Source organism: Tasmannia lanceolata, unplaced genomic scaffold (assembly GCF_043159265.1).
Source record: "Tasmannia lanceolata isolate RefF3 unplaced genomic scaffold, GAP_Taslan_0.1 ptg000012l, whole genome shotgun sequence".
NCBI classification, from domain to species: domain Eukaryota; kingdom Viridiplantae; phylum Streptophyta; class Magnoliopsida; order Canellales; family Winteraceae; genus Tasmannia; species Tasmannia lanceolata.
In genome coordinates, this window is record NW_027518689.1 from 12,623,716 (window position 1) to 12,638,432 (window position 14,717).

The window sequence follows — 14,717 nt, forward strand, 5'->3', positions numbered from 1 at the left end:
GAGTCCTTCCGTATTGGTTTAGATAGTTGAGTCATGAGTATTAGAGAGAAGCCATCCCATTGAGATATCATGATCGCCGAGTTAAGGGTCGGTGAGAGGTTCCCTTTGGCTTGTAGCCTTTGAGTCTCGTAGCGTTATTTTGTTATTTTACCTTTGTGAATACCATTTTTAGAACCCAAAACTCAAAAAATTGCTTTATTTTCTGGTCGACCGAAATGTGTTGTCTGTTCAGCTTTGGCATTTGCGTCTTACACACGCTCTGCCAAAGAGGGGCATCTGTAGACACCCCATTTTGATCGAACTCTAATAAGACCTGTTAGGACAGAAACCCTATCAAGCAAGCGTTTTAGCGCCCCCAATTTGTTCCTAGGGTAGGTTATGGCCTCATTTAGGTCCCCGTAAATTTTCATCCAAGTCCGTCGCGGTTTGCCTAGCAAACGAGCGAAGTTTGTGGTATAGTGTGGTGTAGGAATAAGGGTGGCAATTTAGCCAGGAATAGGGGTGCGCTAGAACCTAGAAAACTAGTTCAAATTTTATGTAATGGGTTGTCCGGGAAGATATAGGGGGGCAGATTAGTGTGTAACATAATTACGGGGTGTATTATCCTGAACCAGGGCAATTTCATAAATAGTGAAGATGTTTTTCTTCCCCTCCAAGTCACCATTAGGCTCTAATCCAGGTTAGTGAGAGGCTTAAGGCTAGGATTAGTTATGAGGGAATATTGGGAAGCTTCCTAGGAGGTTAGAGGGTTTTGATCTCAACCCTTTGTTCATAAAGGTAATATGAAGGGCTGAGATCATGTAAGGAGGAAAAGATATTTTCTTAAAGCTTTCCCTTTTATTATTTACATGGGGGGCACCCCCTGCCAGTATAAAAAGTTTTAAAAATGTTCCAGAGGAGGTTGTCCATGGAAAGGAGTGGGTGGGGGGGGGGGGGGTCAAATGCATCATTTTGTTTAGGTTTGTCTTACCCGAGACACCCCCATGTGGAATCGAGGAGTAGCTATAATTACCCATTGAGAGGGCTGTCTAAGGAATGAAAAGGGGGCCAAGTATCATTTTCCTTATATACCCCCATCGAATTAGGCTTGAAGGGGTCTTCTTCGATTTTTCGAGAGAAAGCAGAGGAGGGAGAGAATCACAGAGAGATTTGAGGAGAGGAAGAGAGCTTAACCTCCCCAACTCCATCTTCTCCGGCCAATACCTCCTTCCTCCGACCATTTTCTACTTCTTTTTCTCCACCGAAGCTTCATCACAGCCACCATCCTTTTATTCTTTTTCTTCTTCCCTTCATCTCCTCCACCATCTAAGCCGCCACCATCATCATCTTCCATCTCCTCTACCCCATCTCCACCTCCCCAACCCATCGGAATCCGGCCAGCCACCATCCAAATCCAGCCGGATTCATCCTCTGCAACCCATTTTCACCCCAAACCCATCTTCCATTGCAACCGTTTCCTCCATTCTCACCTACACACCACTTCCCCATTTTCTCAAACCCCATTACCTCTACCCCAAAATCCGAAACCTCATCTTCATTCCCTAGCCTCTCCTCCATCTTCTTCGATCAACCACCGACGGATTTTCCGGTGGGTTTGCCGGAACCCCAGCAAGGGACCTCCATTGATGACCTCTACTACCACGCCATCTCCATTTCCCCTTCTAAATCCTCCTCCAAACCCTATTTTCCATTAAAATCCCAATCCACCTCTTCTCCTTTCCATCTCACCACCCTCATCCAAACCCATTTCACTTCTCATTCCCACTTCTCAAAAACCCCAAAACCCATTTCATTTTTCCATTCAAAATCACATCAATCACCATTTCCCCCTTCTTTAACCCACCTCCACCATCCGATCCCCACAGCCACCACCACCAATCAACCATCTCCATCTTCTTTTTCATTTTTCTCTTATTCTCTAAAACCCAAAACCCATCCCCATTTTTTCGTGAAAAAAGAAAAAGAAAAAAAAGAGAACCATTGTCCAAACCCTTCTTCTCTATCTTCTCTGGTCATGTTGCCGGATTCTATCAATTTCATCCTTCTCTGGCGAGAATCATCATCTCCGACAACCTTATTCTCCAGCAACTCCACCAGTGCCGAGCATCTTCAACCTCCAGCCGCCCATACATTTGGTCTCCATCATAACTCTACTTCAACACCCCTGGAAATATATCTTTGCAAACCCATCTTCTTCACTTCCCTTATCTTACGAACCCTTCAAACCCTTACCGCCAGATCTAGCCACCATCACCTCTGCTATATCTCCCCTTATTCCCCTTCTCTAATTTCCAAGCCACCACCTACACCCCCACCTTCAAACCCATTTGGTTCTTCTATTTAAAGTTACACAGAGAAACAATAGGGATTTTCCCTTTTTTTTTTTTAGAAAAGCAGAGAGAAGGAGAAATCGAGAAAGGGGGAGAGGAGGAGCCGCCATCTCCATTTTCCACCATCTCTGCAACCCAAATCCATCAAAACCTCCATCGTCCATCTCCAATCAGCTAGGCCCTATTTCTACCCCATTTTTCATCTATTAACCTCCGTCACAACAATTCCCCATCGGCATTGGCCAACGAAGAGAGGAGAATAGAATCAATAGTTTGGTTAGCTCGCAAGATCTACTTCGTTTCTGCAATTCGATAACTACCATCATTATCAGTTCAGGTAATGTTCTACCATCTTCTGATGTTTTCATATTTGTGTTAACATGCTCGGGAAAATGGCATAGAATTGGTTGTTGCATCTCAAATAATCTTTTAAAATGATGTCTGGTCAGTGGAATTTGCATTGATTGGGGAGAAGTTGGTCTCGAGTGCCTTTTTTTTATTTATTCATGTGATAGTCTTCAAGTGTTTATACATGCACTATTTGTTGAATGATCTCGAAAGATTTGGGGAGTGATGTTTTATTTTCGAAAATATTGTTTTAATCTTAGTTTTGGGATTTCATATGTGTGTTCGGCTAGGGTTTCTCAAGCGGGGGAGGCCTAATTTTTGCAAGAGAAATCGAGAAAACAGAGAGGGAAGAAAACCCTTCTTCTCCGGCAAGTTGTGCCAGAATCCGACACCCATTCCTCCATCTTCTCCCACCGTGGCCTCCATCTGCAACTCCTACTATCCCCACCACTTTCGCCTTTGATTCCATCTCTTTCTTCAAACCCATCTCAACCACTGTAGGAGCTCCAACACCGGCCGAAATCCGGCAAGCCTATCCCACACCGGCCAGCCACTCTACCCGATCGCCATCGCCATCACCATCTCCTCGACCATCACTATAGGATCCACCATCTCCGACCACCTTGGTTCGCAAGAAATTGCAGATCTTAAAAAAAATTACAAAAGGAAAAATTGCAGAGAGAGAGAGAGAGAGAGAGAGCTGAAGAAGGGAGGGTCAAACTCCACCTTCATCTTCTCCGGCAACCTTGCCGGAGACCCCATTTTTTTCCGACCACCATTTTCACTCTCATTTCCACCTCAATTTCTTCTTCATTGCAACCTCCCCATCTAGCCACCATTTCCACCTCATTTCCCCCATTTTTTTCTTCTAGCTCCGGCAATCTCGCCGGAATCCGGCCTACTCCAACCCAAGTCCGGTCAAAGACCCCATTAATTCCAGCCAATCTTCGTTTCCACCTTGCCCGACCTCCATTAAATCCGGCCAGCCTCATCTCTTTCCAACAAAACCTTACAACCTGCAAACCCATTTTCGCAAACCCGCCTCTTTTTTTAACCTCCATCTCAACCTCCAACCGGCACAAGCCATCATCTCAAACGACTGTGATTTTCAGAGATTTTGTGTGGTCTCGGCCTTCAGCAGGCAAATCATCATCAGTGAAAGACAAAGTCTTAGACACTCTTGTCATGGCAACCAAGCTCACCAATTCATCAGGAGTAGTGTCAACTGAAATCTGTGCTGAATTAAGCTCTTGAAGGACTAATTTTCTATGCTTAGATGAGGCAATGAGTAAACCCCACACGGAAATATTGGCCTGAGTCTTTTTTAGCTGTTTCAGCAAGCTCTCCTCTTCTTCATCTACACTGACCTTGTTCTGCCTCGGATTCTCTGCATTCCTTGGAAATTCTGCAGGATTTTCAACACACAATTCCTGAGGCTTGAATACACGCCCACCGCGGGTCATATGACGCATCTCATCACAATGGTCATTTAACAATAATATCCCATCTTCTTCCATTTGGACAAAATACGGCTCTCTACTGTCATTCCCCTCTTCAAAGTCCTCAGCTCTCAGTACATACGGAGCTGTCCTTGTATTTCCAGCACTGTCAGTCTGAAATACACAAGACTGAGAAGAAGAAGACTCAGCAAATTCGTCATCATTGAAGGAAATCACGTAACGCTCTTTCCTTTCTGCTGCTTCCAGCTCCCTTTCGTCAAACTTCATGACATAGGTTTTTTCTGTGGTAATGGCACAAATGAGGTTTGATGGATCAAGCAAAGGTTCATCAGTAAAGATGGCATTGGTGGTAGAAGGAGGCATGGCATGATGGTTGGGAAGTGGGTTCTGAGTGACGTTTGGTCTCTCCACTGCCAATTCATTTTTGTCAATCATATTTTGAATGGCATGCTTCAAGGCCAAACAATTCTCAGTCAAATGCCCTGGACCTCTATGATATTCACAATATTGGTCCATCTTCCAGAATGCGGGTAAAGGATTGGGTGGAGGTTTGATATCCGGGAGCCGGATTTTTCTATCTTTCATGAGCCTCTTGAATATCATTATGATAGGATATGGAAGAGGATCAAACTTTCTGTCAAATGTACCTCTCCTGGGTGCTCTGGCAGCTTCTGTAATAACCTTGGCCACAGGCCTGGTGTAACTGACAGCATGAATTTCTTTGGGCTGGACCATAGGTCTTTTTCCTTCTCGGATCTCTGTAGAAACTTTTGCTCTCAGACCCTTTGCTATGGCATCTTCTGTCTGAGTACCCGTTTTGATCAAATGGTCAAAACTCGGATAATGCTGAGGAGCGAGAAAATGAAAGTATTGGGGAGACAGACTTTTCAGAACCAGCTTTATCTGCTCTGATTCAGACATTCTCTGGCTCAGCTGAGCAGATTTGCGTCTCCAGCGCCTGATAAAGAAAGTAAAGGTCTCCTGAGGACCTTGCTTCAACTGTTTTAGGTCTCTCTTCGTGACCTCAATACCTTCCTCCATCGAAAACTGTTCTATCAACTTCTCAGAAATGTCTTCCAGGGTTCTCACTTCTTCCGGTTTCAGCCTTAGGAACCACTTCTTCGCAATTCCAGTCAAGAGATCGGGAATAACTGGGCCATCTGCTCACGGCTCAAACCGTACTGCTGGGATAAAATGATAAACCACCTCATGTTGTTACGCGGGCACCCAGTTCCGTCATATTTATCATAATCAGGAGCTTTGAAGTTGGGCGGCAAAGATACTGTTGAAGATAATATTAATTCAGAGACATCAAATTTCTTTGGCCCCTGTACCTTCATCTGCTCCATCTCATGAGCCATCTTGCTAAATTTTTCGGACATTTCTTTCTCAAATTTTTCAAATTTTTCTTTTTCTCCATCAACCTTTGGAGCGCAATACTCTGCAGCGTATTGGGCGTCATCTATATCAACCTCAAAGGGCGAGATATCAGGTCTACGCGCTTCCGGAGATGCAGCACGAGTATGCTGAAGTACAGGTCTCGATGTGGAAGTCTTATCACTTATCTGTGTTTTCATGTTTGCCATTTCTTCTTTCATCCCGGCCATGTCCCGAGTAAGGTTTTTCATCATTTCTTGCATACTGAGCAAAAGGTCAGTTGGGTCAGCCATTTGGTTCACTTCAAAGGAACCGGAAGACTCTGGTGAAGGAGGTAAATGTACTGCGGATGACACAGGAGAATCAAAGTGACGAACAAGTCTAGACACTGAAGTAGGTCTAGACCAGGCGGGTTTAGCTTGGGAATCCTTTTTGGGAGCGATGGTTGCTATCTTTCAGAATCCTGATTGGAAGTTAACAAACTAGATTAAATGATTGACAAATGAAATAAGATAATTTGCACCAATAGAGAGGAAAGAAAAACAAACATCCTTTGTATTGATTATATTGACAGGTTACAACGCCAGCAATTAGTTACATGAAAAATGATGAAACCCTGAATTACCGACTGTCTATAACATGTATCAAGTAAAATTTCTTTCTTTAAATTTTCATCTATAATGAAATCAGATTTACAATTTTTTACTCTGATTATATTCAAGTAAAACAAATGAAAACAATAAAAGAAATGACAATCTTGAGCCGAAGATTTTCATGGTTCACCAATTCGAGCTCTTTGGTTTGCAGGCTCTCCAAATACTCCTCCCTTCCGAAGCTTAGACATGAAAACGGATCTCCTCTCCGTGATTTTGTTTCTCCAAGCAGCTACTATGGATGCAATGAGATCAGGAGTAAGGTCTTCACAACAAGGTGGTGTGATAACCTTAGAAGGATACAAGATTCCAATAATCTGAGAAGGGAAACACAAAGGTGCATAGAAAGATGATTTTTCTAAACCCATAAGATGGACAAATGAGTATGGGCATGTACTGGTAATAATTTGTGGACATGATTGACTCACCCAACGAATTTGATTTTCTCCTATGGTCTGCAACCAATGGTGCCATTCATTAAGCTGAAGTTGCTTAATCTTTACCTTCCAGGAATGAAAACTCTTAAGGGTGTACTCAATGCGGTTTGGTGGTTGAAGGATAGTGAGTTTTTCACATAACCACACGTATAACAGTTTGGCACATCCAAAAAAGTTATCCTGCACCTTTCTACTAGCGATAAAGTCTAACCCATAAAAGGTTTCAGCCAGCATAGTAGGGACAGGATTTCTCCCCTCATTTATCTGATCTATTATTGTCAACAAAGTGAAAGGAGCGGCACTAGAGTCTCTGCGAAGGACATGACGTGCAAAGACAGCAAATACTAAGGCGCTACGTCGACACTGCTGAAAACGGGAGTCAGTAGGATCGACCTTTTTAGAAAAAAGTTCGATGAGGGCTTGAAATTGCACATTTTTCTCAGTTAAGCATGGCAAAGTTTTCACGATCTTATTTTCAAAAAGTTTGCAAAAAAGATCATGAGGGGAGTCTGTGCTTGAAGGTCGGATCCAGAGTCCCTCGGGAGGAAGCTCTAACAAGGCACACCAGTCCTCAAATATAGGACAGAGTTGAAAAGACCCGAATCGGAAGACATGGAAAACAGGATCCCAACATCTAGCAGCTGCTTGAAGAAACTTCCAATTTATACCGCGACTATTCAGATGAGCAAATGAACCGATGAAACGCTCAGTGATACTCCATTCTTCACACCTCAGCGGAAAAGATTTAATGGTCTCGGCTATCCACTTGTCTAGCAGATTATTCGCCATGATCAGACCTGACATTCAGATAGAACAAGATGATAAGGGAGAGAAGATAACCTTTAAGTAAACAATAAGAATGAATTTGACAATCAAATATACAGGAAGGATACAATCTGGGACATGGAATTTTTCATCAAAGATGAGAGATCATCAAGAGATCAGACAATAGACCACGGCCATAAAATGACAAACGTAGGTCGCAAACCGGATCTAAATCTGGCGATGAATATCATCAACTATCCGATCAAAAGGATCAAAATGATAGACCATGGTCATAGGAATAGCAAATGAGCTATCGGCCAGATCTCAAGACAAAACAAGTAAGGATCTAATCCTACTGGGCAATGAACACACAGGATGAACTTATGACATAACAAAAGAGTGGATACATAATCAAAGGGTAACAAATAATTTGTGACCACAAGCACAATAAGTACAGGCCACTGACCGAATGAAACTGAAAGGATATAAATATAACTGATCAAATCAGAAGTTCTCACTGGAAGTGGATTCCAAGCTAATCAAAGCTGTATATGGGAATCAAGATAAGGTAAACTGACTCCAAAGGATAGCAATCATGCTCAACATGTGTTGCGAACAATTCGGCAGCACAACGGCTATACGAGAAGGTCAAGGCAAGGTGAACTCATGGTTTAACTAACTCTAAGAAATACGGTTATACTCAAAATATTCTGCAAAAAATTCGGCAGCATAACAACGCTAGACAAGGAAGTAAGGTAAGGTAAACTCATGGCTTTCCTAACTCTAAGAGATAGCAGTTATGCTCAAAAATATTCAGGATAAAATCTGGCAGCATAACGACTATACAAAGGATTCCCAGAGCTCAACCAAAGATATGAACAATGATTACCAGAGAAAGGTGATCAACTAAAAGACTGAGAATATACAACAACGGGTCAAACCCTATAATCAACAGATCAAGGACTAAACCTGGCAAAGGTAATGGTGGTAAAAAAATCTACTGACGAAATCTAGATCTGAAATCGAGATGGATACAACTGATTGAAATGAATAAGAAATCTCTGACTAAGAGAAGAACCATAATGCACATGATCAGTATATATAGGTATATACACATATACACAAATCCTATCCAGGGGCACCAGCCCTAATTCTAATCTAGCTAAGTCAAGAAAATCTCAACTCAAGACAGACTGATAAGTGTACTAGGACCGTGTCGTAGTCATATAAAATGAACTACCCTAGTCTACAAATGGGGCAAAGCTCCTAACTCTAGTCTCCACATGTGTGAGCAACACATGTTCGACCCTATATGAATGTAATATATTTATATAAACACGGGTACTTCCTAGTTCGATTTCACTAGGTCAATAAGTATATACATAATATATAAAAACAAAGTAGGGCTCCGGACTCAATCTAAAGGGTACTATGCGTATGAAACATACTTAACATGTATAACACAAGTACGCCCCGTGTCATACATAGTATGCTTCATTGCTCATCGGCTGCTGTAGACAAAAGTACGCCCAATGTCTACGACTGCAGCTCTAGCGCATAGCTTGGAAATAGATTCAACAGTACCATCAGGGTAAAGAAATCCCAGTCGGGTACGCATTGAATCTATCCTGTGGAGCCAAGAATAAAAAACAAGGAAAAACAATTAAAGAAATAACAAATATGATAATGCATGATGTGCAGTGTGTGAATCCCTCGTTTTAATTAACAAACCTATCTGGTGCCCCTGGATTCTAACGATAGAATTCCCATTTAAAATGATTTTAGCTCAAATTTCTCCAAAGTTAGTAAAAATGGCATTTTTATAGAGTTAGGCAATGTTTCAAAAAAAATCCCCAGCAGAGTCGCCAGCCTGTGGACCCCGATCCGAGATAGGATGGCGAGGGAATGGGTCCCTAACACCCTCTTCTGGATCATCCACGTGTGAAGGAGAGCTCTACCAAGGAACTCTCAAAACGGATGCCACCCTAAGCATAGCTAGGTTATGAGTGACAAGCCTAATGGGTGTCTAAGTTCTGATGCAAACACATGCAAGCTATAGCTAAAGGTATGAGATCAGTACAAAAAAAATGAGAAAACATATCAAATCATACAATAACTACACAACAAATCCTAAGACTCTAAATTATTAGCCTGAGTCCTCGGATGGTCTGGTATTCATCCAAAGAAGCCTACGTATCCCCGCCTCCACAAGAATCAAGGCAACGTAGTTCTTCGCGCCTATTCTAAGCTATGATGCCTAAGACACCTAGACCTCTATCCTAAACTCGATCTAAAAGACCGGACTAGTTATTAAAGTTTATTATATGATTATTTAAATTCCAGTGAATTGTGGATTTTAGGACACCCTATATGCCCTAACTAAATGCAGATTAGCCCTAGGCTAATGCAGGTGGTTCCTACAACCTATGTGTAACTAGGCTGCATTTCCTAAGGAAAACCAAGGGTGAACTAGCGTATCCTACTCTAGTCATCACTCGGCGATGTGGATAGCCGACTGACCGGACGGAGGCGCTCCTATAACTCTAGGACAGACCCCTAACTCTAAAACAAGCACACAACAAACAAACAATCAAGCAACCTAGCAAAAGAAAAACCTAACTCTAAAACTCTCTATCTAGGAGAAACTCCTAACTCTAGAGGAAGATCTTTTAAAAACAAGATTAGAAAGGTTGCTTATTCAAAGAAAAAGATTTTAAAATGTTATTTACAAAAAGTTTGGCTGGACTTGGGATATAAATCCCGAGCTGCGCTACGCACCTCGTGGGAGAGGATCAAGCCAACGTAGTTCGAAACGAACTCTCTACCTAACAAACACTTACAGCAAATCAACTATTTTTTATGCTTTAAGTTTCTAATGTTTTTGAGATTTTTAATGATTTCAATGTTTATGGATTTTAAAATTTCTGATGCTTTCACCTTTTTGGCCAAAGACCGGAGGGAATATACAAAATAACACCCTAGGGACAAACCCTAGGGTGAATAAGGGAAACTATGCTCTAATAATATCGTTATAAGAGCAAATGAGTCAAGGACTCTCTAATAAGAGTAACCGATAACACTGAAAATGAGATAACGGAGTCAAAGACTCTCTAATGACTGCAAAAGGAAAGGCGAGTGAAAGACTCTCTAATAAATCCAACTGAAAGAACAAATGAGTCAAAGACTCTCTAAGAAAACTGCGAAAGAGATAAATGAGTCAAAGACTCTCTAATAACATCACCAAAGGAATAAATGAGCCAAAGATTCTCTGAAAGAAATGGAAACACGATTCAAAGACTCTCTAAGAGAGATGAAAACACGAGTCAAAGACTCCACTGTCAACAACTAAAGGATATACGAGTCAAAGACTCTCTAAGAGATGAAAACACGAGTCAAAGACTCCACTGACAACAACTAAAGGATATACGAGTCAAAGACTCTCTAAGAGATGGAAACACGAGTCAAAGACTCCAAAAACACCGACTAAAGGATATACGAGTCAAAGACTCTCTAAGAGATGGAAACACGAGTCAAAGACTTCAAAAACACCGACCGAAGGATAAATGAGTCAAAGACTCTCAAGAGATGGAAACACGAGTCAAAGACTCCAAAAACACCGACTGAAGGATAAATGAGTCAAAGACTCTCTAAGAGATGGAAACACGAGTCAAAGACTCCACTGATAACAACTAAAGGATACACGAGTCAAAGACTCTCTAAGAGATGGAAACACGAGTCAAAGACTCCAAAAACACCGACTAAAGGATAAATGAGTCAAAGACTCTTTAAGAGAGAAAGAAACACGAGTCAAAGACTCCACTAATGCTAATTAAAGGATAAATGAGTCAAAGACTCTCTAATAACACTACACTAAAGACAAATGAGTCAAAGACTCTCCTATAACACCACCTAAAAGGCAAATGAGTCAAAGATTCTAATAACACCATCTAAAGGATGAATGAGTCAAAGACTCTCTAATCAAGGGCTAACTCCTATGCGAATGAACTATCGAATAAGGAGAAGCTCACAAGCAAAAGGAATAAGAGACCTTGTGCACATTTGGCAAAGGTAAAACACCCAGCCGGGCCGGACAGCTACCTAGCCCTAGGGTGCAACAAATGTGCAACCCAATACCCATAAGGGTAGGGGTATGAAGCCAAGCCGAGTAGGGTGTTCTCCCAAAACCAAACGACGCACAAAGAGGAGATTTAGCAAGAGAATGAGACCGGGCGGGTCTCCCAAACACACACAAAGATGGGCTCCAAGTAACCTTATCATTGCCCTTGCAAGGGGTAAGCAAGGCTAAGACAACTAATTGACCAAATTGGTCTCTAATTAAGAGAGGAACAAATTGAGGTGCGATCTCAGAGAGGATTCTACAAATGAGGCTTGCCTCCAAAGGAGGATTGCCTAACGAGACAGAGTATGTCTCCTAGTACAGGTTCTATTATCTAAAGAAGTCTAGAAGACTGCGCTAGTCTATCCAAAGAGAGAGGAAAAAGGATACCAGATAATCTCAAATTTTCAATCAATTATTATAAAAACAAATCAAATATCAGCCAAATATGATCTACAACTAAAGAGTGCACAACCTGGAGCAATCATAAAATGATAAACAGCATTAATTAGCCCAAACCAGCCGTTGGGTAGCCTAATGAAGTAAAACAATATCAAACACTTCAAAGCCAACCACAAACCCCAATACAGGGACTCCAATGAAATCAGATGATGCCAAAGTAATCATCTGATTTCCTACACATATAGTATTTCTACAAACCGCCTTGAAATCAGACGATATTCGTGTCAAGGACATCGAATAGTGCAAATCATCTGATTTCCTTCTTCAATTAAACAATTTATTTAAAATAAGATTAATTAGCCCAGACCAGCCGCTGGGTAGCCTAATGAAGTAAAAACAAGTATGATAAGGTTTCAAGATAGTCTCACCTGAACAGTCCATTCATCTTCAGAACCTAACTCGAAACTTAACATAAAAGAAGAATCTTAAATTTTCAACAAATTATACAAATGCATGCAATTAAATTTTCAGTACATTGATTAACCCTAAATTTATCATTTACCACCATACTTTACTCAAAATAACAAGTAAATCCAAAATGAATCAATTATCTAAGATAGTCCAATAACAAACCAATTGAAAGCATGGACAGTAGAAACTCCCTTCGTGTATTAAACAATGACAATTGAAAACAATGCTCAATTATTTATGCTCGCATGAATATCAAAATACCCTTATAACAAGAATCACTGAATTAATGAGAATGAATAGGCTAATCTGGTAATACAGAGAACATGATTGTACCACAGGTGAATGAACTGTTGTGTACCTTGATCATGTCCTGAATTAAGGATAATCAACAGAGTGAATAACAACCAGAATTGTTATTGCCTTAACAAGAACAAAAATGTATACACTACCTTGCTTAAGCGGATACTCCAAATTTTCTTCAAGTAATAAGGTACAAGACTTCATTTATCACACTTTCCATTAGAACTAGAATTCCAGATTCGTCACATGTAATTTCAGATACTAACAGATCCAATGCAAAATAACACAGAGGATATGAACTATTCATAAAATGCATGGATCTATAAACCTACTCACTCTCATCACCTTATTTCATTAACAATTGCCTTATAACCTACATGATCTCAAATAAAATCGCGATCACACACCATTTAAACAATTGTCAACACCAAAATCATCGCAATCTAATGAAAAAGACCACTGCAGATTCAAAACAAAAAATCACATTATATGCCAAAATCCGTGAGCATCACAAAGAAAATGCTTCAAATCATACAGCTCACCACCAATTTTCAAAAGATTGGAGAAATTACCTGAACAAAGGAAAAGATGACCGAAGGAAGGATTAATGCCGCAAACACCTCAGATGAAGAGCACGCTTGTAATCGGAGTCTTGCCGGAGTATGACCGGAGAAGGAGATGGATATCCCTTGGATCAGATCTGAGAATTGGAGATGTTGCCGGAGTTGATGGCCGGAGATCCGATGGATTCAACCGGAGGAGAATCGGAGAGAGTGAATCTCAGATTTGCAGAGGTAGTCGGAAGCTTAGCCGGATCTCATCGGAGATGATTAGAGAAGGCAGATCGGAGCTCGCCGAAATAGATGAAAATGTTGATCAGAGCCATGATGGAATGGCCGGAGATGATGGATCTCCGGTTGGATTTGCAGAGAGAAGAGACGGCCGGTGGTGGAGATGGGGAAAAGGATGCGATCGGAGAATATAGAGGTTGTGGGGAGGTGGATCGGAGAAGGATCGGATGGTGGAGGAGGTTGGCCGGAGATCCAATGGATCCGATCGGAGAATCCGATCGGGGAAGAGGGAAAAGGCGAATGGATTCCGGCAAAATTGCCGGAATTAATGGAGATCTGAGATGGAGATGCAGCAGAGGAAGAAGAGAAGATCTGAGAGGGAGGATCGGTGATAAGGTAAGTGGCCGGAGGAAAAGGGATGGCCGGAGAAAGCTCGAATGGCCGGTTGTGGAGGTGGATCGGAGCACAGATCGGATGGTGGAGGATGCTGCCGGAGCAGATGGAGGCCGGAGAAGAAGAAGTTGGGCCGGAGGAAGAGGGGTATTGGACGGCGGGAAGGATTTTCCCTTTCTTCTCTCCCTCTGCTTTTTCAAAAAATTGCCTCTTCTCCCTCTTTTCTCAGATCTGAGATCTCAGATCTGGGATTTCAGATCTCAGATCTGGAATCCAGCAAAGATACGGCCGGAGCTTGGATCGGAGAAGGAGGTTGCCGGTGGATCCGATCGGAGAAGGAGAAGAAGAGGGCTTGCAGAAAAGGTGTTGATGAAGATGGAAGAAGAGGATGATGGAGTGACGGTGGGGAAATGGAGGAGCGGGGAAGATGACCGGAAATCTACCGGAGCTCCTAAATCTGGCCGGAGATAGTAATCAGAGAAGATGAGGTTTGGCTTTAACTCAAAATCTGCTTTCCCTCTCTCTCTCTGCTTCTACAGGCCAGAGAAGATCGGAGAAGCCGGCCGGAGAGATTAGGGAGATGACCGGAGGTGAGCCGGATCTCTCTCTCTCTCTCACTCTCTCTCTCTCTCTCGGGTTTTTCACGAAAAATGAACAGTGCCCCTCCTCTTTGATTTTTTTTTTTATATACCTTTATGATGGCCTCTGATATTGGCACTCCACTATTTGATGAACGCACCAAAATTAATGGGTGCACGAATATTACTGGGCGCGCGAATCGGCCGCGATCTGGACGGGATTATGCACCCCTCTTTTCATAAGAAATGATATAATTGCACTCCTTTCTCCCATGGACAACCCCCTTTAAGATGA

The 14,717-nt window shown here is 41.9% G+C and overlaps 1 protein-coding gene across 1 annotated transcript in view; it reads right to left on the bottom strand.

Moving 5' to 3' along the window:
- Positions 1-6,225: 6,225 nt before the first annotated feature.
- Positions 6,226-14,717, bottom strand: part of LOC143887082 (uncharacterized) — a 45,862-nt gene continuing 37,370 nt past the window's right edge. The window contains exon 2 of the mRNA XM_077391193.1: positions 6,226-7,402. Within this exon, the coding sequence (XP_077247308.1) occupies positions 6,288-7,394 (1,107 nt within the window). The 5' untranslated portion in view covers positions 7,395-7,402 and the 3' untranslated portion in view covers positions 6,226-6,287. The remainder of the gene's footprint in view (positions 7,403-14,717) is intronic.